Genomic DNA, 22,684 nt, shown 5'->3' with positions numbered 1-22,684 from the left:
ATAACAGGATCTATTTAAAAGAAGAGGTCCTGAGCCCAGCCTGTGTGGCTCAGTGGTTGAACATTGATCTATAAACCAAGAGGTCATTGTTTGATTCCTGGTGAGGGTAGATGCCAGGATGTATGTGCTTGATCCCCAGTGTGGGGCATCCAGGAGGCAGTCAATCAATGATTCTCTCATCATTAATGTTTCCCGCCCCCTCTCTCTCTTTCTTTCAATCTCTCTCTTCATCTCTAAAATTAATAAAAATATATCTGATAAATAAGCAGACCCTGATTTAACTATGTTCTAATAATATAAGAGGACAGGAGTATCTATCCAGTTAAGAACTAGCACTCTGAATTATCCATTATTTTAAGTAGTCAAATTTCAATGATCTATTGCAATTCTTAATGCAAAGTCAGCCTAATCCTATGTATTGTTAAGAAATAAAAAGAAATCTAATCTAAGTAAAATATGAACATAAGAAATGTAAATATGCCACAACTGCTAAAAATTAGCTCACAAGGGTACAAAAGAAAATAAATAAATGTGGCTTTTGGATCATCGATTATTGAGTTATCTTCTATACTCCTTTTCTCAATATAGATAGATATCAGTTTATTAGACACAAGTTAGAGGACCCAATTCTGATTTTTAATTGCTGCTTAGTAAAAGGACAATCAACCTGCAAAACTGGAGTTTGACCTTATCAAATATTAATCATGTTCTGTATATTTTGTAATGCGCTACTAAATTAGAAATATCTTTGTTTTAATAAGTCCTGCAACACACAATAAAAAGGCCACATTGAATGGAAATTTTCACCAGATTTTTCTCTCCAACAGAAATTGGTAAGACTTGAAAGACACAGGAAAGAGAATCATGAGCTAGCAAAAGGTGTATTAATGTCCCTTCCTTTGCCCAATGATCTTGTGATTGTTTATACTTCTTTTTTAAAAAGCTTCAGAAGCAATATCTATGGGTATTGTTTCCTTAATGCAAATTCCTAGAGGAAAGTAACCTCATAAAAATAAAAATGTTTTATATTTGTGGGGTACTTAATGTGTTTGCATGTGCACTGTTTAATCTCATGCAGCCTTATAAAACAAATAGGATCAGCAGCCCCACACTGCACAATGGATGTGCCTGGGCAACAAGGATTTAAAAATAAAACAACATGCCCTGTGCTGTAGGAACACAGTCTGGTCAAGCTAAATAAAAAATAGATGTAGATGCCAACTAAATGAGAGGAATCCTATCTAATAAAAGGGTAATATGCAAATTAATCATCACTCAGTCACAAATATGGCAGCGCCCATAGTGGCCAGGGCGCTGGGAGAGAGGATGGGTGGGTGGGCCTCTGGCCAGAGGCCAGCCAGGGCACACAGGATGCTGACGTCATTGCAGGCCGGGCTGAGGGAACCCCCTGCCACTCTGTGCTCAAATTTCGTGCACCAGGCCTCTAGTCTATATATATATAAAAGCCTAAGTGACCTTTACGACCAAACAACCGAAACAACCAGCAGACCAGTTGCTATGATGCACACTGACTACCAGAGGACAGACTCTCAGCACAGGAGCTGCCCCCTGGTGGTCAATGTGCTCCCACAGCAGGAGCACTACTCAGCCAGAAGCTGGGCCCACTGCTGGCGATCACAGCTATGGCTCGGGACCCTCTCCCACATCCCTGGCAGTGCTGGGGGGGGGGGGGGGTATTGGAGTGGGGGCGGCAGTAACAAGCACAGCAGGGCCGAGATGAGCAGTAGCAGAGCTATACCCGGCCCCCGGCTAGGGCTCCTCCCTGGTCGTCTGCCACTTTGGCACTGCTACATCCCCTGAGGGGTCCTAGATTGTGAGAGGGTATAGGCCAGGTGAGGGGACCCTACCCATGCATAAATCCGCGCACTGGGCTTCTAGTACATTTATAAATGAATGAAGGGCTCTGAGAAACCTTAGACTCTCTGTGGCCCCGCCTGGCCGAGAACCAGCCCTTTGTCCCAGGGCAAGGAGTCAGCAACTAACAAAACTGAAATCCGCCTCTGTGCCCTTTCCACTCCCTAACACCCAAAGAGTTCTGTTCCCACAGGGCACGTAGCAGCCCTGGACAGTGACTGGTGAGAAAGTAACCCTTCAGCCTTCCTTGTTGAACACAAAGCAGCAGACTGTTGAGGAGCCAAATTCAGACAGAATCACTTGAAGTCTATCTAAGCCTTAGTACTTCTCTCATTTCTCACAGATAAGCATATTCATTTTTCCTGCCAATTCCTCTGAATAGTGCAGGAATACTGGGTTAAAAAGATATCAATCAGGTAAAATCAGGTAAAAGATACATACCCACCATGATGACTGGCAGCCAGGTATTGTGACCCTTTCATTACCTAAAACTTCTCTCTCATCTGAATATAGACACAAACCATGCAGAAGAGGGAAGCCATGAACAGTTTTTCTACGGAAATGGCGTCTGAAGACTGATTCAAGCTTCAGTTGCTATTCCAAGGCATCGTGTTTTAAAAGCCATGAAGGCCAGAACTGAGAAGTTTCATATTTACCTAATCATGCTTTTTATTCCTTTCTCTTACTCTGTATATAGTAGGTAAATTCTTTAAGTCCAATAAATCAAAGTACTTTCCACTCAGTGCCTTCAACTTCTGCCTGACTACCCCCAATGACCTCACAATTAGTCTCTGGATATTAAAATGCATACACACGGGGGAAGGCTGTGATTCAAAGAATTTTAGGTCAGAAGTTGCTCTACCAAATGGGAACAGAATTAAAAGCTACTCAAAAAAAAATTATCTAGGGTAATAAAATATTTATACTTTAAAATGTCTATACCAATTAGCAGAAATATTTATTAGATGCACCATAATTCTCGAGAGAAGTCTCAGTTTGGTGAGTATCACTATGCTAAAGGTTAATAACCAACTGTAGCATCTTTATAATGAACAGTGAAACCCAGCTTACTACTGCCTTATTACTACACTTTAAAATCAATAACTGAAACATGAAGGCCTGGGGTGGGAGGGGCGGTCTGGAGGGGGTCAACGGGGAAAATAAGGTGACATATATAATACTTTCAACAATAAACATTAAAAAATAATAACTGCAACATAAAAATTACTGCACAACACACTTAAGTTACTGGCATTTAAAATTTTAAATATCTTCTTTTTTATTCCTAGTCTTTAATCATTTCTCCTCTTCTGATTTCCCGGCAAAGAATTCATTTCAGACACAATTTGCCAACGTTAGTCCTCACAAATAGGCCATTTCCCTGCACAATCACATATATTTTAATGACATACTATCAGAATTTCTATATTTCTAAATAAATGTCCATATTGGTTTTTACTTACAAATTCATTTTTGTAAAGCAAATTTAAATTCTAATGTGACATTACATTAATATATGCTTAGAAAAAATAAGAAAAATTGGTTACCATATTTATAATTTCTGAATGGTGGTGGTAGGCTGGTCCTTAAAGGAATATCTGTAAGAAAAAGATTATTTTTATTATAAAAAGTATATGCAGTCTTTTGGTTCTGAACTCCCATAGCTCCAATCTAAACTACTTAAAAAAAAAAAAAAAAAACTGATGAGACATAAAATAAAGCTGACATCCTGGCAAGGTCCAAGATCATGTGAAACAAGGGAACCACTGATAAGATGCCGAGCTGCTACTAGCTGAGCCAAGAAGCCAGTGACACTACTGAGAAAACTGGCATTTTATTGGACACTAGAGGCCCGGTGCAAGGATTCATGCACATTGAAAGGAAATTAATTAGCAGAAATATTTTAGAGGCAGGGGAGGGACTAAGGGAGGTTGGCTCCAGGGTGTGTCTGGCTTCTTGCCCAGTCCGATCTGCTGGACCCCAGCAGCAAGCTCACCTACCGAGCGTCTGCCCCCTAGTGGTCAGTGTGCACCATAGTGACTGGTCGAACAGTCAGACACTTAGCAATATTAGGCTTTTATTATATAGGACAATCTCATCTATGTACATTTGAAATATAGAGTTCACATGTGTAACATTATCTTTTTATATAGTTGATGTTCATTTAGCATGTAAAATCTGGGAACCCCTTAAGTCTTTGGCCCATAGTGGAAACCAATGATCTAGTCTAGAATAATCATAATTATCTTACCAAAATTCAGATAACTCAGCAAAGAAAACAAAAACAGAGCAAATATTCTTTTTAAAACAGTATTACAAATATCAATATTAGCTTTAACTAATAACATCTGATGCTACTGTCCCTACAGAGGGCAATTTGGTAACATACATAAAAAATAACATGTGCATCAATTCCACTTAGAGATTTATCATATAGATTTTGCACTGTGTGTGCATGTGTGTGAAATGACACACATACAAATGTAGGAACTTTACTTGTTTAAAATAGCAAGTGCTTAGAAAAATCCAAAAGTCCTTCACTGGGGATATTTGTCAAATAAATTATAATATGCCCAAACAATGAAACATTTTTCAACTGCAAAACAATCAAAAAAAGGAGGAGGAAGTTCTCTACTAATACAAGATTTTCATGATATGTTGACAGCAAAGACAGCATAAAGTTTAACATTATTTAATAAGCCATCTTTGAGTAAAAATAAAAAATAAAAATGTATGTTTGCATTCACTTAACCTTCATGGGAGGGAGCATCTGTACTGGTCAGATAGAGAACATAAGTGGGAAGGAGACTTTCACTCTATTCCCTTTTATATTTTGATATTAAAACCACATGGATGTGTTACCTATTAAAGTAAACTCTAAAAACCCACACATCTGAATTAGGAAATGTGTTTTTGTTTTGTTTTTTAATTATTTGTCTTTTTTATTTTATTATTATTTTTTAATCCTCACTCAAGGATATTTTTCCATTGATTTTTTTTAGAGAAAGTGAAACAAAGAGGGAAAGATAAAGAGAAATATCAACATGAGAGAAACACAGTGATTGGTTGCCTCCTGCACACACCCTGACCAGGGCCCTGCCAGGAAGAAGCCTGCAACTGAGGTACATGCCCTTGACCCAAATTGAACCCGGAACCCTTCAATCCATAGGCTGACGCTCTATCCACTGAACAAAACTGGCTGAAGCAGGAAATGTGTTTTTTAAGTACATATGCTTTTTAGAGGTCAAACACATACAAATATAACACATTCACTTATGTTACAGCTTTAAAGAACCTATTACCAGATATTGTAGGGACAGAGTCAGTAAGAAGTTACCACCCAACCAGTGTTGAGCCTCGACCTATGGAGGTCAGGGTTCGATTCCCAGTCAGGGCATATCCCCAGTAGGAGGCGTGCAGCAGGCAGCCAATCAATGATTTTCATCATTAATATTTCTATCTCCATTTCCCCCTCTCCCTTCCTCCCTCTGAAATCACTAAAAATGTATTTTAAAAGGAAGTTTCCAAAAACAAGTTCCCACTCTTAAGAGGCCACATTCCTGTGAAAGTCCTGTAACAGAGGGATGTTCACAGCCAAGGCTACGTCTTAAGAGGGTGATTCTCACCTGCTGCACATTACAGTCGCCCAGCCCAGCACTAGAGCAGACTTGCAGCAGGCTGGTTCCAAGCATAAGCGTTTAAATATAAAATAAAAACTGCCTCAGATGATTCTGAGACAAACACATTTACAGGGGGCAGCCAGATGATATGAGTGAGTGAAGCGGGTCAAACAGAAGGTAGCCATGAGATCTGACAGCATTACACCTGTGGACCCTGAGAAAGAAGATACCTACCCATAAGGGCTACTGATGACTAAGTGGTCTCAAATTTAAAAGCAGAGCCTGGCAGCCATTTCTACACAGCTGCCTCTCATGCAAACCACACTTCAGAGAGAAATCTGCCTGCCTGCACTGTTCCTGCCATCTGAGCCAGCCCTTATAAAGGAGTTCCTGGGATCCTATTTCAAACAAAAGGATTGAGGCTTTCTCCATCCAATTGGAGCTGCACAGCGGTATCTCCCATCAGCATCTTCACTAATCAATCAGGGCAGCTCCATTCTGACCAGTAAGGACAGAGCCTTTTGAACCAAACTGTGAGAATTTGGAGTCCTCATTTGCATGAGCATGAACCAATCAGGGACCAGGGGTGCAGATTCCTGTCTAGTAAACTAGCTCCCCTCTGGCCCTGAACTGTATTTTTCCTTTCCACTGAAGACTGAAGACTTCTTTTCCCTGGCTGGAGCTGAAATATCAATACCAGAGATGAAACACTAAAGACATCTCACCAGACCACAGTGGAGCAGAGCAAACAGTGAGTAGTAGACTGACACAGAGCAAGTTGGCACTGCACAGTGCAGGGCCGAGTGAAAGAAGCAGGTGGAGCAGATCGGGGCTGCATCTCCCCAGGGCTACCTCACAGCTGTGCTGCTCTGCAGCTGTGATGCTTCACAAGTGAGCCTGCCCCCTTGAGTGTGTCGCTCATGTATGTGTAAAGTTGTAACATGGTATGTTCTGAAGCTGTCCACCAAGTGCACTGGCTCTGGGGCTTCTTGAGAGTGCAAAGTCAGCCACTGCCTGGGGCCACCCAGCAGGAGCTACAGAGAAATCCTCAGTTGGCTGCTGCTTGTGTTGGGCTTTAGAAGAGCCCAGGGGAGGCCAAGCTGTTCTGGACCTCTTATTGCTAGGTATGGGTCACACTGACCCCAGCCATTGCTTGTTTGAGAGATTTTAGCAGTCTAAAGCCTGACCCAGGACAAGGCATTCATATGAAAAACCCACTACAAACAGCTTGGGTGGGGCTTCAAATTGGATGGAGCAGGGCTGAGGGAATACCAGGGTGGAGTGAACACAGTGAACCACGCTGATGGAAACTCAGATATGGCTGCCAGTCAGCTCTACGGCTGCAAGGTCTCTGCACAGGAACAATGAACCCTGCAAGCTTCTCTGTCTGAGAGAAAGCCACTCCCATGCCAGACAATCCAGATCCTACCCATATGTCCCTGGATCCTCTCCCCCCCCCCCCCCCCCCCAAGCTGATGCCCCAGCGCGGGAGCTCAGAGAGAGTAAGTTTATGTAAGTTCATGTGCAGGCTCTTTAAGAGGAACTGCCTGGGATTCCAGCAGCCTCATTGTCACTCCATCACAATCCCCACTGGTTTTTAAAGCCGGAAGTTATGGGGACTTCTCTTCCTAGCTCTGGAACCCTGGGCTGGGCGTCTTGTGTGGGACTGGGACCCCTGGATCCTCAGAGGAGGCCTCTGCAGCTAAGATATCCCTCCTTATTATAAAAGCAGCACATGTGGGTGTTGGACCAGCCTGTTCTGTGCCTCTGCCCCTCCTACCAGTCTCAGTGCTTCTTTGCTTCTCTAGTTGTAGAACTTCCATTCTGCCAGCTTTCAGGTGGTTCTGAATGATGGCTGTTCTGTACTTTAGTTGTAATCTTGATGTGGTTGTGGGAGGTGGTAAGTACTGGTGTTTACCTATGCTGCCATCTTAGTTCTCTCCTCTGGCTGTTTTTCATGTTTTCTCTTTAGTACCAGTTGTAAGCAAATCGATTGATATGCTTTGGTGTAGCTTTTTTAGGATTTGTTAAACTGCCGGGATATGTGGGTTTATAATTTTCACCACATTTGTAAAATGTTCAGCCATAATTTCCTCAAATAGGTCTTCTGTTCCCTTGTCCCAGATCCTCTCCTCATGGACTCCAGTTACATGTATATTTGGCTACTGGAAGTTGAAGGTGCCCCATACTCCTCTCTTCTATGGCTCTGTTTATTTTTCTCTCAGTCTTTTTTCTCTCTGTGCTTTATTTCAGATATTTTGTGGCTATGTTTTCACATTTACTAACCTTTCTTCTGTTCATATTATCTGCATGTTAATGTGATCCAGTGTATATCTATCTCAGACATTTTATTTTCTATCTCTGGATAGTTGGTTTGGTTTTTTAAAAAAATATTTTCCATTTTCAACATGCTGAATCTTTCCTCTACCTTCTTAACTACTTGCAATGTAGTCATAAAAAAATGTTTTAATTGTCCTTATCTATAATTCTATCATCTGCAACATATCTGGATTGATTTAAATGGACTTATTTCTCTCCTAATTATGGTTTATGTTTTCTTTTTATATGACTGATAAGTGCTGATTTGTTACAGGACACTTACTGAGTACTGGATATATCTGCATTCTTATAAGCACCCTGAGCTCTGTTCTGGAACACAGTTAAATTACATGGCAACAGATGCTTTTGAGTCTCGCTTTTGAGCTTTGTTAGGTGTGAGCAGAGCAGAATCTAGCCTAGTGCTAACTTTTGCTTCTATCTTGCAGAAATCCCTTCTGGAAACCCCATGCAGTACTTGGTTTTCCACTGCAGCTGATGCAAAAAAAAAACTATTCCAAGCCCTTTATGAGCTCCGAGCATGTTGCCTTCTGTTATCGTCATGTGGTTCTCTGCATGGCTTCTAGTAGTTTCCTTACACACTTGTGCTGATCTCATTCAACTGATGACTCATGCTCTCCGCTTCATCCAAGTTGCTATGCATAATCAGAGCTCTCTCTCTGCACAGCGCTCTATTCCAGTACTCTGCCCTGTGAATTCTCTGGGCTCCACTCCAGACTGCGAGGTCTGACTCATACACTCATGGAACTTGCCAGGGTCTGCCTGGACTCCCTGCCCTGCTCTGTGGCCTGCACATTCTCTCCAGGCAGTAATCATAGGGGTCACCTGTTCATTTCCCCCATTGTGGGGACAACAGTTTTGTGCTTCTTGATGTCCAGTCTCTAAAAACCAATATTTCATTATTAGAAAGTTCACAAGAAGGTAACCACTAACTTTACTCATTCACTTAGGTCTCCAAAAGAGGGCATCTACAGAAAAATTATTAGACAAATAAGACAACTTAATAAATATACTGCTGGCATTAGAATGCCACAAAAAAAGTATAAAATGTCAAAACAAACAGATCAATATAAAAATCAATAAAATCTGAAAAATTATTAAAATATTAACGTTTAATAAAATAACTCATCATCTCACAGTAAAAGCTCTGAAAATAGAAGCAGTATAATAAGTAATAACTTATTACTAGGTGCTAGACCTATAATATCCTAAAACTCTAATCTAATAAGGGGTTCTATAAGATATTATGGTAATGTTCCAAGGGTAAGCTATATGAAATAACCTAACCATTAAAAGGTATGATGAACAGAATAAAAAAGTCACTGAACCCACCAACTAAGATTAACTAATGTGTACATATTGTCACAACTGCTTCAGATCCTTTATTTCTTTGGTTAAATATGATCTGAGCACAATTAAAACCTTCTTTCTGTCCTTCCCTAATCCCATTACCCTTGCCTTCCTAGAGTTAACCACTATTATTAATTAGTACACTCTCTTTGTTGTTATACTCATTCCATAAGTCACAGCCATAGGAAACAGTATTATCTTGTGTTTTAAATGTACATAGTTGAGCATTTAAACTAAAGAATCTATAGTACATTGTGTGATATAAATAGAAGAGCATCACTCCACACAGAGTTGGAAGGAACAGGTCCTTTGTGAGATGACAATGTGCTGTGACTCTGCTACTGAAAAACTAACCCATTCCGCCAAAACCGGTTTGGCTCAATGGACAGAGTGTCGGCTTGGAGACTGAAGGGTCCCGGGTTCGATTCTGATCAGGGGCATGTGCCTTGGTTGCGGGCATATCCCCGGTAGGGGGTGTGCAAGAGGCAGCTGATCGATGACTCTCTCCCATCTATGTTTCTAACTCTCTATCTCTCTCCCTTCCTCTCTGTACAAAATCAATAAAATATATATTTTTTTAAAAACTAACCTATTGCTTCCTAAAAAAGAGGAGCAGCCAGGAAGTGCTTCTTTACAGAAGAATGCCAGGAATCAAAGAGTAAGAAAAATAAAATCCCGATTTTGCAACATCAACAATTCATCAATAGGTGCTAAAACCACTGGAAACAATGATTACCACTCCATACAATACTTATTGATTTGAAAGATACTTTTATAACAGAGAAATCCGGTGGACAGTATCTTAACCAAGAGGATTCCATCTGTCTCATCAATAAGGGAACATAGTGGTATGCAGTGTCCTGATGTGATGAACGAGGAGGAACACAGATCAGGGGTCAGCGAACTATTTCTGTAACGGCCGGCTAGAAAATCATTGGGCTTTGAGTCATACAGTCACAACCACACAACTCTGCCAGTGAAGCACCACAGCATGTAAACACGTGGGTGTGGCTGTGTTCCAATAAACTTTATTTATAAAAACTGGAGGCAGGACTGCCTGGACCACGGGCTATAGTTTGTTGACCTGCAACCTACACAGTAATTCTGCTGAAAATGTTTAACCTGAATTGAATAATGAGAAAACAATCAGACAAATCCAGATTATGGGACACTCTATAAAACTCTGACATGATTTTTCTTTTAAAAAAATCAGTACAATGAAAGTCAAAATAAGGTGGGGAACTATTCCAGATTAAAGGAGACTAAAAGACATGACTTGCTGTGAAAAGACATAGACAAACCTTCATTCTTTCTTAATAAAAGAAGCCAGTCTGAAAAGGCTACATATTGTGTGATTCCAATTATTATACTGAAAAAAAATCAAAACTATAGAGACGATAAAAAAGATCAGTGGTTGCCAGGAACTTGGTGGGGAGGGTGAGTAAGTGAAGCACATGGGATTTTTAGGGCAATGAAACCATTGGAACATTATTCACTTGTCAAAATAGAACTTTATAGCACAGAGTGAATCTTAATGTATGCAAAGTAAAAAGAAGAAGAAAAAATTAGTAGGTCAGGGAATCCCAGGGAAGAATGAAGACGGTGACAAAACAATCTAACTCTATTTCAAATACATGAAACAACCTTACTGCAGGGAATGGAAGAAAGGATGTCGACTTAAATAACTTGGGCAATAAATGGATTTTGTAAGACGAAGGCCAAAGTAAATGCACAAAAGCACTGTTCCCTAGTTAACACCAAGCTGCATCCCACAGGCTACAGATGAACAGCTCTGACACTGCTGTAATGTACATGGAGTTAAACAATCAAGCAAATGGGTGGACGATGACAGGAGCCAGGCTTCTCACTGTTTGAGTTAATGCCATGTAATAACCCAGTTACCAATTTATTGAAAAGAAGCAAAGGGAAGGCCAGATATTTCGGGCATGTCATTTAGCAGCTTTGCCAGGAAGCTACAGTTTAGCCCATGCCCATTAAAGTCTGGGTGCCATAGGGAGGATACTTGTGTGTCAGTCACACCTGGGAACAGGTCACTGGCCAGAGTAGGTGTGGCCACTGCTAGCTTGGGAAGATCTGAGACACTTAAGTTCCTAAACAAAGGACTTTGCCCTCTTGTTGCCTTGGTTGGCACTCCTGGTTTGCAAACGCTCAAACTCCTGCACTCGTCCACAGGGCTCACAGGCATGCGGACCCCATACAAAATGGACTAATGGTGCAATGCCAACCTGGACCCAGACCTCTGGATGCTGGCTTTGCTAATAGCTCTGCTGAATCCCCAGCTGCACTTCTTCCAGGACTGGACTAAGGGAAATGGGACTTTGGAAACTGAGGAATATAATTCCATGCAAATAAAGCTTTCTACCACATCTCACCCTCCCGTGTGGGCCTCCTGATATGCTTATTCCAGCAGCACCCCAAGAACCCCACTCCCATTGGCAACAGAGAAAAGCCATCCATGCATATCTCCAATAAAAGGATGAGAATGTTCAGATCAGCAAGGGGAGGAAGCTAGAATGCCCATATGGTAGTGGATTAAAGTTGGAAACATCAGTAAGAGCTCATGCTTAACATATACATACAAGTGGTAACATGAAAATACTTATAGATATGTCTAGACACACAGGTTGAAAGGTTGATATATTTCTTTTCTCTGTCAGCTAAGAGAACCTAAAAGAAAATATTAGCAAAATGAGTTCACTAATATATTAAAAGTATCATACAACCATGATCAAGTGGGGTTTGTTTCAGAAATGCAAGGATGGTTAAACATATGTAAATCAATCAATATGATACATCACATTAACAAAATGAAGGGGGGGAAAATCGCATCATATCAACAGAGGCAGAAAAAACATTTGATAAAATTTAACATCCATTTAAAATAAAAACTCTCAACAAAGTAGGCACAGAGGAAACATACCTCGACATAAAAAGGTCACACATGACAAAAATCACAGCTAACATCATACACAACAGTGAAAAGCTGAAAGCTTTTTCTCTAAAATAAAAAACAAGACAAGGATGCCAACTTTACCACTTTTGTTCAACATAGTATTGGAAGTCCTAGCTACAGCAATTAGGCAAGTAAAATAAATAAAAGATGCTGTGGCTGGTGTAGCTTGGTTGGTTGGGATCAGCCCATGCACCAAAAGATTGCCAGTTTGATTCCTGGTCAGGGCACATACCCAGGCAGCAGGTTCGATTCCTGGTAGGGGATGTGCAAGAGGCAACCAATCAATGTTTCGCTCTCACAGAGATGTTTCTCTCCCTCTTCCTTCTTCTCTCTCTAAAAATAAACCAATAAAAATATTTTTAAAAAATAATTAAAAGGCATCCAAATCAGTAAGAAATAAGTAAAACTATTTTTAGAAAATTCTAAAGACTCCACCAAAAAAAATTAGAACTATAAACAAATTCAGTAAAATTTCATAATACATTAAGTCTGTGGTGTTTCTATACACTAATAACAAACTATTGGAAAGAAAAATTAAGAAAACAAATCCACTCACAACTACATCAAAAAGAATAAAATACCTAGAAATAAATTTAACAAAGGAGGTAAAAAATCTATACACTGAAAACTATGAAATACTGATGAAAGAAATTGAGGACACAATTAAATGAAAAAGTATTCCATGCTCATGAATTGAAAGAATTAATACTGTTAAAATATCCATACTATCCAAAGAAATCTATAATCAATGCAATCCTATCAAACTTTCAATGGCCTATTTCACAGAACTTGAATAAATAATTCTAGAAATTGCATAGAACCACAACAGATTCAAAATAGCTAAAGCAATATTGAGAACAAAGTTGGAAGCATCACACTTCTAATTTCAAACTATACTATAATAATCAAAACATTATGATATTAAAACAAAAACAGACACACAAACCAATTGAAACAGAATTGAGAGCCTGGAAATAAACCCACACATATATGGACAATTAACAAATGACAAAGGAACCAAGAGCATACAATGGAGAAAGGGAAGTTTCTTTGATAAATGGTGCTGGGAAAACTGACAGCCACAAGCAAAAAAGAAAAGAAAAGAAAAAGAAAAAGAAAAGAAAGAAAAACAAAGAAATAAACAATAAACTAGACCACTATCCTAAATCATACACAAAAATTAACTCAAAATGGATTAAAGATTTGAATGTAAGACCTAAAACCTAAAATTCCTCAAAGAAAACATACGTAGAAAGCTCCCTGACATCAGTCTTAGTGATGTGTTTGTGGATCTGGCTCCAAAGGAAAGAAAAACAAAAGCAGAAATAAACAAATGGGACTACATAAAACTAAAAGGCTTCTCCAGAGCAATGGAACCCATCATCAAAATGAAAAGGCAACTTACTGAATGAAGATATTTGCAAATCTATCTAGACTAATAAAAGGGTAATATGCTAATTCGACCTGGTTGACCAGACATCTTCTGGACATCCAACTTACTTCCGGACAATGCTACAGTCGGGCGATCAGGCCGGGAGGGGAGCAAGTAGTTAGGGGTGAGATCAGGCCAGCAGGGGAGGGCACTTGGGGGCAATCAGGCCAGCAGGCAAAGGCAGTTAGGGACAATCAGGCAGGCAGGCGAGTGGTTAGGAGCTAGCAGTACTGGATTGTAAGAGGGATGTCTGACAGCTGGTTTAGGCCTGATCCTGCAGGAGTCCAATTGGAGAGGGTGCAGGTGGGGCTGAGGGACCCCCCTCCCCCATGCATGAATTTTGTGCACCAGGTCTCTACTGTGTGTGTGTGTATGTGTGTGTGTGTGTGTGTGTGTGTGTATGCTTAGCGACCAAACAGCCTAATGGCCAGTCGCTATGATGCATACTGACCACCAGGGGTCAGACCCTCAACACAGGAGCTGCCCCCTGGTGGTTAGGGTGCTCCCACTGCTTAGCTGACCAATGGGTGCCAGACACTAGGCTTGTGGCTGGTGAGCGCAGCTGCACAGTGTGAGCCTATCCTGCCTCTGTGGCAGCACACTGAGCAGCAGTGGTGGCAGGCGCAGAGGGGCCAGGATGAGCAGGAGCAGCGTGGCATGTGGCCTGGGCTTCTCCCTCGCTGCCTGCTGCTTCTCACACTACTACATCCACTGAGGGGTCCCAGATTGCGAGAAGGCACAAGTCAGGCTGAGGGACCCAACCAGTGCACAAATCCGTGCACCGGGCCGATAGTATATAAGAAAGGGCTAAAAATCCAAAATATATAAAGAACTCAAGGCAACTCAACAACAAAAGAAAGCAAACACCCCAATTAAAAAAGTGGGCAGAGCCTTGGCTAGTGCTGTACTGGTCTGTGCACCAAAGGGTGATGGGTTCGATTCCGGTCACTGGCACATACCCAGGTTGGAGGTTCAATCCCTGGCCCCCTACTGGGAAGCAACCAATTGGTGTGCCCCTCTCACATCACTGTTTCTCTCTTTCTCTTTCTCTCTCTCTCTCTCTCTCTCTCTCTCTCTCTCTCTCTCTCTCTCTCTCCCTTCCCACTCCTTTTCACTCTCTCTAAAAATCAATGGAAAAAATACCCTCCAGTGAGGATAAGCAAACAAATAAACAAGCAAGCAAGCAAGCAGAGCCCTGGCTGATGTCGCTCACTTGGCTGAGCATTGTCTCATGCACCCAGAGGTTTGATTCCCGGTCAGGGCACTTGCCTGGGTTGGACACTCGATCCTCGGTGCAGACATGCAGGAGGCAGCAATTGATGTTTCTCTCTCTCCCTCTCCCTCTCTCTCTCCCTTCCTCTTCCTCTAAAGAATCAATAAAAAAAATTTTAAAAATAAAAAGTGAGCTGAGGATCTAAATAGGTATTTTTCCAAAGAAGACATACAGATGACAAAGAGGCACAAGAAAAGATGCTCAACATCACTAATTATTAGGGAAATGCAAACCAAACCATATTGAGATATGACCTCACACTTGTTAGAATGGCTATTATCAAAAAGACAAGAAATAACAGTGTTGGAGAGGATGTGGAGAAAAGAAAACCCTTGTACACTGCTGGTGGGATTGGAAATTAGTGTTGCCACTATGGGTAACAGTATAAAGATTCTTCAAAATGTTAAGAATATAAAATTACTATGTGATCCAGCTATTCCACTTCTGCATATTTACTCAAAGAACAAAAATATTCATTCAAAAAGATGTACATACCCCTGTATCCACTGCAGCATTATTTACAATAGCCAAGATCTGGAAATAACATTGTGTCCATCAATGGATGAATGGATAAAGATGTGTACAAATATACAATGAAATATTACTCAGCCATAAAAAGTATAAAATATTTCCATTTAAAATATGGATATACATTAAAGGTATACTGCTAGGGGAAATTAAATCAGAACGAGAAAGACAAATACTTCAAGTGTTCCAACATTCACATCATGGGGTGCAAGAAGAAGAGAGGGAGTAAGAAATTTAAAATCTACTTGAAGAAATAATAACAGAAAACTCCCTTCCCTGGTAAAAGAAATAGACTTACAAGTCCAGGAAACATTGAGAGACCTAAACAAGATGAGCCCATTGAGGCCCATCATAATTAGACACATCATAATTAAAATATCAAAGGTTAAAGGCAAATCTTAAATGCAGCAAGAGAAAAGGAGTAAGTTACCTACATGGGAGTTGATTTCCCAACAGAAACTTTGCAGGCCAGAAGTGAGTAGCAAGAAATATTCAAAGTTATGTAAAGCAAGGAACTACAATGATAGCAAAGCTATCATTTAGAATTGAAGATCAGATAAAGAGCTTCTCAGACAAGAAAAAGTTAAAGGAGTTCATCACCACCAAACCAGTATTACATAAAATGTTGAAGGGAGAAAGGCGAAGACAAAGACGAAGGTGAAGATGAAGATGAAGATGAAGATGAAGAAAAACTGATTAAAATACATGGCAATAAATACATATCTATCAATAATTGAATATAAAAATCAAAATAAATGAACAAGGAATGTAATGAGCAAAATAAACTGATGAATAAAATGGAACCAGAGGCATGGAAACATGGAACAGACCAATGAATCTCAGATTGAAGCAGGGAGAGGGTGGGTGGGAAGAGATTAATAAAAAACCTTATAGGCATATATGCATTACCCATGGACACAAACAATAGGATGATGAAGGCCTGGGGTGGGGCAGGATCTGGGTGGAAGAGGGCAAGGGGGTGGGGGAAAAAGGGGTGAGACATCTCTAATACTCTCAACAATAAAGATTTTAAAATGAAAATAATATTCAGAAAGGCAAGAAGGCATCTAAAACTACCCCCAAAAGATCATTAATCACAGTGAACATTGTATTTGTGGGTAAATTCACTAAGCCATAATCTCAAACCATCCTCTAGTTCTCAGATGAAAAACACTAAAGCAGTTGTGAATCCACTTGTTTCAATGATCCCACGTAAGCAAGGGAGGCAGTAGAGAAGAATAAGGGGCTCAGTGTTTCAGAGTACATACTGTTATGGTTAAACTACAGCTTTGCCTTTGATTAGTCATGTATCTCAGGCATTTTTTAAATATATTTTTATTGATTTCAGAGAGGAAGGGAGAGGGAGAGAGAATAGAAACATCAATGATGAGAGAATCATTGACCGGCTGCCTCCTGCACGGTCCCTACTGGGGATGGAGCCCACAACCCAGGCATGTGCCCTTGACTAGAATCAAACCTGGGACCCTTCAGTCTGCAGGCAAACGCTCTATCCACTGAGCCAAACAAGCTAGGGCTCAGGCAAGTTTCTTAACCTCTCCATTCCTTAGTTTCTTCACCCATAAAATGGGGGGAAACTTCCTAATTTACAGGGATGTGTAAAGATAAAATGAGATAATCTAGTTTTAACACAGTACCTAATACATATTAATTTCACAATTACTTCAAAAATTCCTCAGTATGAAACTCCTTGGTCTTTGTATGCACACAATTCATAAAAGGTAAATATGTGGTACAGCAACCTTTCAGAGCAACCCCAATCAAATGACAAGGTAGGCCTGGGCACAGATCCCATAACTCAAAAACGTCTGTACCCCAAAAATTCCCTTATAGTCAGTGGAACACACTTCCCAATGCCGTGGTTAAATCACTGCTCACACAGGTGAAAAGCCGTGAGTGGCAGAGCTGAGCCTCTAACTGTGACCCGCCTGCTGCTCTAAGGGGTAGGCGTGAGGTCCTGGGAGGGAAAGAACACAGTGACCCTGGGAAGAACACATCTTCTCGCCACTGTAACACCTCAAGCTTACGCTTTATGCTTGAGGACTTCAAGAACAACCTATTCTGTCCTGTACCAAGGGCCTCATAGCACTCACTGTATCAACACTGAAACACTGTAACCCATCACACACAGATATTAAGATAAAAGTGTAAGATTTGTTTCCATTTCATGAACATGCTTTTAGTGATATTCTTTCAAAAGCGGACTCTCAATAGTTGTCGGTATGTTAGTACCAACTCTCAATCTCCCTCTAACAAGAACACAGCAATAAGTATACCTATATACTCTAATAAGCCTAGTTACTTTAAGGAATAATTGTGTCTTATAAAATATTTTATAGTTACCACCAAGTTGACTGGTCAGTCTTCTCTATGGGTTTACATAATTCACCTACTCCTTACTCAGGTAATATTGATCAGTAAAACTACCCAAAATTAGACAGGAAAAAAAAAAACTGAGGGAGACCCAGCTGATGTTCAGTGGTTAAGCATCAACCCATGAACTGGTCAATGGTTCTTTTTCATCACTGATGTTTCTATCTCTCTCTCTCCCTTTCCCTTCCTCTCTCTGAAATAAATAACATTTTTAAGTGAGGAAAAAGAGTTTAGAAAATCTATAAAGTCAAATCGACAACATTTTAAAAAGTTAGCTATACACACTTACATTGCACAAATATGTATAAATCAAGATCTTGGTTTCCCAATACCATTCTCTGTAATGGGATCAGAGCTCCCCAGAGAAATGGCTGATCCTAGGGCTGCAGCAGGGAAAGAACAAGACAAGTCTGGAAGGTCTTACTCTAACAAAAACTAAGAAAGTGCTCAAAGGATGCCGGGTCATGTTAAAAGAACAGGGAGCCATATTTACGGAGCTACCATAGGCCAAAGCGGGAATAATTAGAGCATCAAAATAAATAATGATAGTAAAAAATTATAGTCCCTTTAATAAAGTAAGGATCCATAATTCCACTGTTATATAAACAAATGATCAAGTAAATGCTGTGGAGTGGGGCAGAAGGCTCTTCCTTCCTGTACAAAAACAGCTAATATACGTATCAGGAATGATGGAATAAGAAAAATCACCACCTACCAATCATCATCATCATCATCATCACTGATTCAGGCAGGAATCATCAAAGAATGCTAAGCTAGCTGAAACCGGTTTGGCTCAGTGGATAGAGCAGCCTGCGGACTGAGGGGTCCCAGGTTCGATTCCGGTCAAGGGCATGTACCTTGGTTGCGGGCACATCCCCAGTAGGGGGTGTGCAAGAGGCAGCTGATTGATGATTCTCTCTCATCGATGTTTCTAACTCTCTATCCCTCTCTCTTCCTCTCAGTAAAAAAATCAATAAAATATTGTACTTTTTTTTTTTTTAATTCTTTAAGCTAGTGGATGAAATTTTGAGAAGTAACAGGACATTCACATACCCAGTCTCAGAATATGCCTCCATAACATACTTTTCAATTGCAATTAAATTTGCAGAGCAGAAACTGGCAGGCACCACCTAAACTGATCTAAGTTATCGCTGCCAGTAATGGGGCTCATGGGCAGCAGAGCCTCCTGGTGACGGCAGCATCACTTCTGTAAGTTCTCTGCCAAAAGGCATAACCTAAGTCTAATCATGAGAAAATATCAGAAAATCCTAACTGAGGGACATTCTATAGAATAACTGGCCTGTACTATTCAAACTTGGCAATGTGATAAAACACAATAAAGGACTCCAGATTAAAGAAATTAATTTCATGTTAAAGGTATTGACTATAATATGATTTGAATTTTCTTTTGTTACAGAAAGATCTTGTTGGAAAAATTTAAATCTCAGTAAGATCTGTAAATTATGTAATAACATTTTTTCAATGTTAAATCCTAGTTTTCATCACTGTACTGTCATTATATAAGAGAATTCCTTGTTTGTAGGAAATACACACTGATATATTTAGAGATAAAAAGGAATCATGTCAGCAACCTACTTCTAAGGTAAGAAAGAAAACTGGGAGGGGGAGTAAGGAGAGTAAGAGAAGGAAAAAAAGGGGTAAAAGAAAACAAATGTACCAATATGTTCACATTTGGAAATCTGTGTAAAGAGTATCCAGAAATTCTTACAACAATGTTTTTACAACATTGCTGTGCCTGAAATTATGCCAAAGAAATAAAATAAAAGTTGGATATAAAGTGATACATCTGTCAAAACTCATGGACCAACATGCTAAGATCTGTACATTATAACATGTATAAACTACATTTCAGTTAAAATAATTAAAGCTTATTCTAAATATTTTATCAATATTGATGACTGGAAAACTTCAAAAATTGAAAACAGAAGTTAGAAACCCATCAAGGGCCCATCAAAATGGAGACTAACTCCATGTCCGCTGTTTTGGAACGTGCAATGATAAACTAGCACCAGCTAGTCTGGTCACTTCTGTGATGGCAGGGCCCCCAGCTCTCACGGCCTGCTGGCTGTGGAATCAGGCCTGCACCCTCTGCCAGCTCCCAGGAGGCCCTCTGTGTGCTCAGCTCATAGTATCAATAACCTTTCATACTATTGTTTAATGTATTTATTTCGTCCTAAATGAGCTTCACACACTCCCTTACTAATCAACCCCCAAATACAGAAGCCTGTCACAAACAAACCTGGACCTTAAATGTTTTTAATTTTGAGAGAGAGAGAGAGAGAGACCACATATGGCAGGAATACTCCCTGAAAATGTTACAGAAAACCGGAGAAGAACCAAGCAATACTTAGAGAGATGGAGTTACATTTATTATGCGAGCGGGTCCAGAGGAAAATGTCTCTCAAATTCTGGGCCCCAACATGGAGGAACTTTCCCTATTTATATGTTTTTAACCTTCTTTGTCTCCCAAATATGGGGTGTTTCCGGCCCTCTTTGTAAGTTCTTAAAGAGCCCCTATGTGCTGGGGCCTTGAGACCTCAATCAAAGGCTTAATTTCGACTGGGGAAGATGTAATGCCCTCTCTGAAGTGGGAGTAGTCTTATTTTCCTTATCATTTAAGCAAGCAAGCATTTACAGAAGCCAAACTGCAGGGTTAAAATTTCAAGCAGCAGTTTGCATATAAGATGGCTGCTTCAGAAAGACAGGCACTGCTGATAAGCCTTAGGTGCAGAAAGGGAGTCAGCCTGGCCAGCACCTGGCTTCTCACCTACATTAATACCTTCCAAAGTGTTTTTCAAAAGATTACTATTAGTGTAATAGTCAACAATTTTCTTTCAAAATACTAATAAAACAAAATGACTAAGGTGTCTCATACCTTGCTTCAGAAATACTATAAATTCCTTTACAGTTTGGTCTAAATTAACTCCTTGATATACCACAGGTTTGAAGTTCCGATGCTCAAAGGAACGAATGAGGCGAACTGTGATGGTCACTTTTTTGGAAGCCATGTGAAGAATCTCCTGTGGCAAGGGACATGAGAACAGTCTGTTTAACACCAACTCAAAGCTATGGCCTGCATTTCTGCCATCAGCTCCCTACACCCAGACCATGTCTCCCATACTGTCTGGCGGCACAGCCCCCACACCAACGCTGACTCTCAGGCACACACGAGAGTCCAAGGTTACCCCCCACCTATCCGCTGTCACCTGAACAGCCTTGTCACAGCTGCTGATAGTCTGACTGGCAGAAAACTGATGGCACTGAAGACGAACACAAGTGACATGTGGGGTGGGGAAGACTCAGGTTCATGTATGGGGACAAGCAGGGGTTGCCAAGCACAGATACCTGGCATACACACAGCTGCCTTAGATTTGCTATGCGGGGGGTCTCCTCACTTGGCCCTGAGATGAAATATGTTTATATCAGAGTCAACTATGAGCAAACCACATCTTAATCTCACAAATGCTGCCAGATTTCAGTGTTGATTTAATTATATGCCATAGTATCAACAACCTCTCATACTATTGTTTAATGTGTTTATTTCATCCTAAAACCATGTACTAGGGCCATGTGCCAGGTGTTAATGTTATTGCATTTTATTCTATCACCAAGTCATAAATTATAATATTACACTCATTTTAAGGATGAGAAAACAGACTCAGAGAGATTGTACAAATTGCCCAAAGTCATAAAGTTTAAACAAAAATTTAATTTCTAAGTCCAGGCTCTCTCTAATATACTACCAGAAAATCACCAGAATTATTTCCTCCAAAAAATCTGCAAAGTTGCCAATGCTTTAATGATACAACTACAGTACATTTCTAGCTAGTAGTAACCACCTCATGCTTCTTTCAACTTTGTATATAACTTTCAGCCATAATATACAAATGCTAAGAAAAAATACCTATGAAACCTAAGAAAAGATGTCCAATCTCAGTAGTGATCAGGGGAATTAAAAATAACAATGAGATATATCACTCATCAAACTGAAATAAAGTCTGACAATGGCTAGTGTCTGCAAGGGTGCAGAACAATGACAATTTAATCAGTGAAGGAGCGCATCCAAATGGTTACTACTTTAGAAATGGTTGGCAATACTTAGTGCAGCTGAACACACACATACCTTTCAATCTAATGATTTCATTCGCAGGTAGTACGCCACCTATGTGCACAGGGAGAACTGTAAAAGAACATTCATAGCAACATTACTGTTAATTATAAAAACTGGAAACAAATGACATCAAGAGAACAACAGATAAGTAAATCATGGATAGTACAGTCAATAAAAATGAATGGACTAGAACTATATACCTCAACATAGGGGAATCTCAAAAATATTATGGTGAATGAAAAAATGGTAGTCAAAGAATCAGAGTATATTACCATTTATACAAAGTTGAAAAACATAGTTGTTGTTATGTGGAAAAGAAGGTAATTACTGTATTTTTCCATGTATAAAACACTATTTTTTTCTAAAATCCTTAGACTGAAAATTGAGGGGTGTCTTATACACGGAAGTCAGTGGAGGAGTGTGCCTAGGTGCTCATACCTTGTCAAATAGGCTTCCTCCAATCCCGAGCCTTATTGTCACTGACGTCAGCTGATGCTGTAATTGGAGGTGGAGGTGTAGAGTGCGCAGATGCAACAGGGACCAGAACGTTCTGAGTCTATAAAGATGTCAAAAAATAGAAAGATAAATACCAGTAAGTGATTGTCTTACTATGCAAAATTCAAACTTAATGTCATCAGCTCTGCAAAAGAGCAGGAAATAGAGCTGCAGAGAGATAATTTGGACCTCCTCCCACAGAGTGTCTTATCATACAGTGGAGAAAACAGGAAGAACAGCTTCTGAAGATGCCAAAAAATAAGGCCTTATGTAACCA

At 40.1% G+C, this 22,684-nt stretch overlaps 1 protein-coding gene across 5 annotated transcripts in view; it reads right to left on the bottom strand.

The window, feature by feature from the left end:
• LOC311626612 (UPF0538 protein C2orf76 homolog) overlaps window positions 1–22,684 on the bottom strand; it is a 92,582-nt gene that overhangs the window by 40,640 nt on the left and 29,258 nt on the right. For all 5 annotated transcript variants that reach the window (XM_084892243.1, XM_084892242.1, XM_084892240.1 and 2 more), the window contains exons 2-5: window positions 22,351–22,468; window positions 21,925–21,981; window positions 20,677–20,821; window positions 3,423–3,473 (exon numbers count right to left, since the gene is read on the bottom strand). In XM_084892243.1, the coding sequence (XP_084748369.1) occupies window positions 3,423–3,473; window positions 20,677–20,809 (184 nt within the window). In that variant the 5' untranslated portion in view covers window positions 20,810–20,821; window positions 21,925–21,981; window positions 22,351–22,468. The remainder of the gene's footprint in view (window positions 1–3,422; window positions 3,474–20,676; window positions 20,822–21,924; window positions 21,982–22,350; window positions 22,469–22,684) is intronic.

Source organism: Pipistrellus hanaki (genome assembly GCF_964339955.1).
Source record: "Pipistrellus hanaki genome assembly, chromosome: 8".
Lineage (NCBI taxonomy): Eukaryota > Metazoa > Chordata > Mammalia > Chiroptera > Vespertilionidae > Pipistrellus > Pipistrellus hanaki.
This window is presented reverse-complemented; position numbering and strand designations above follow the sequence as displayed.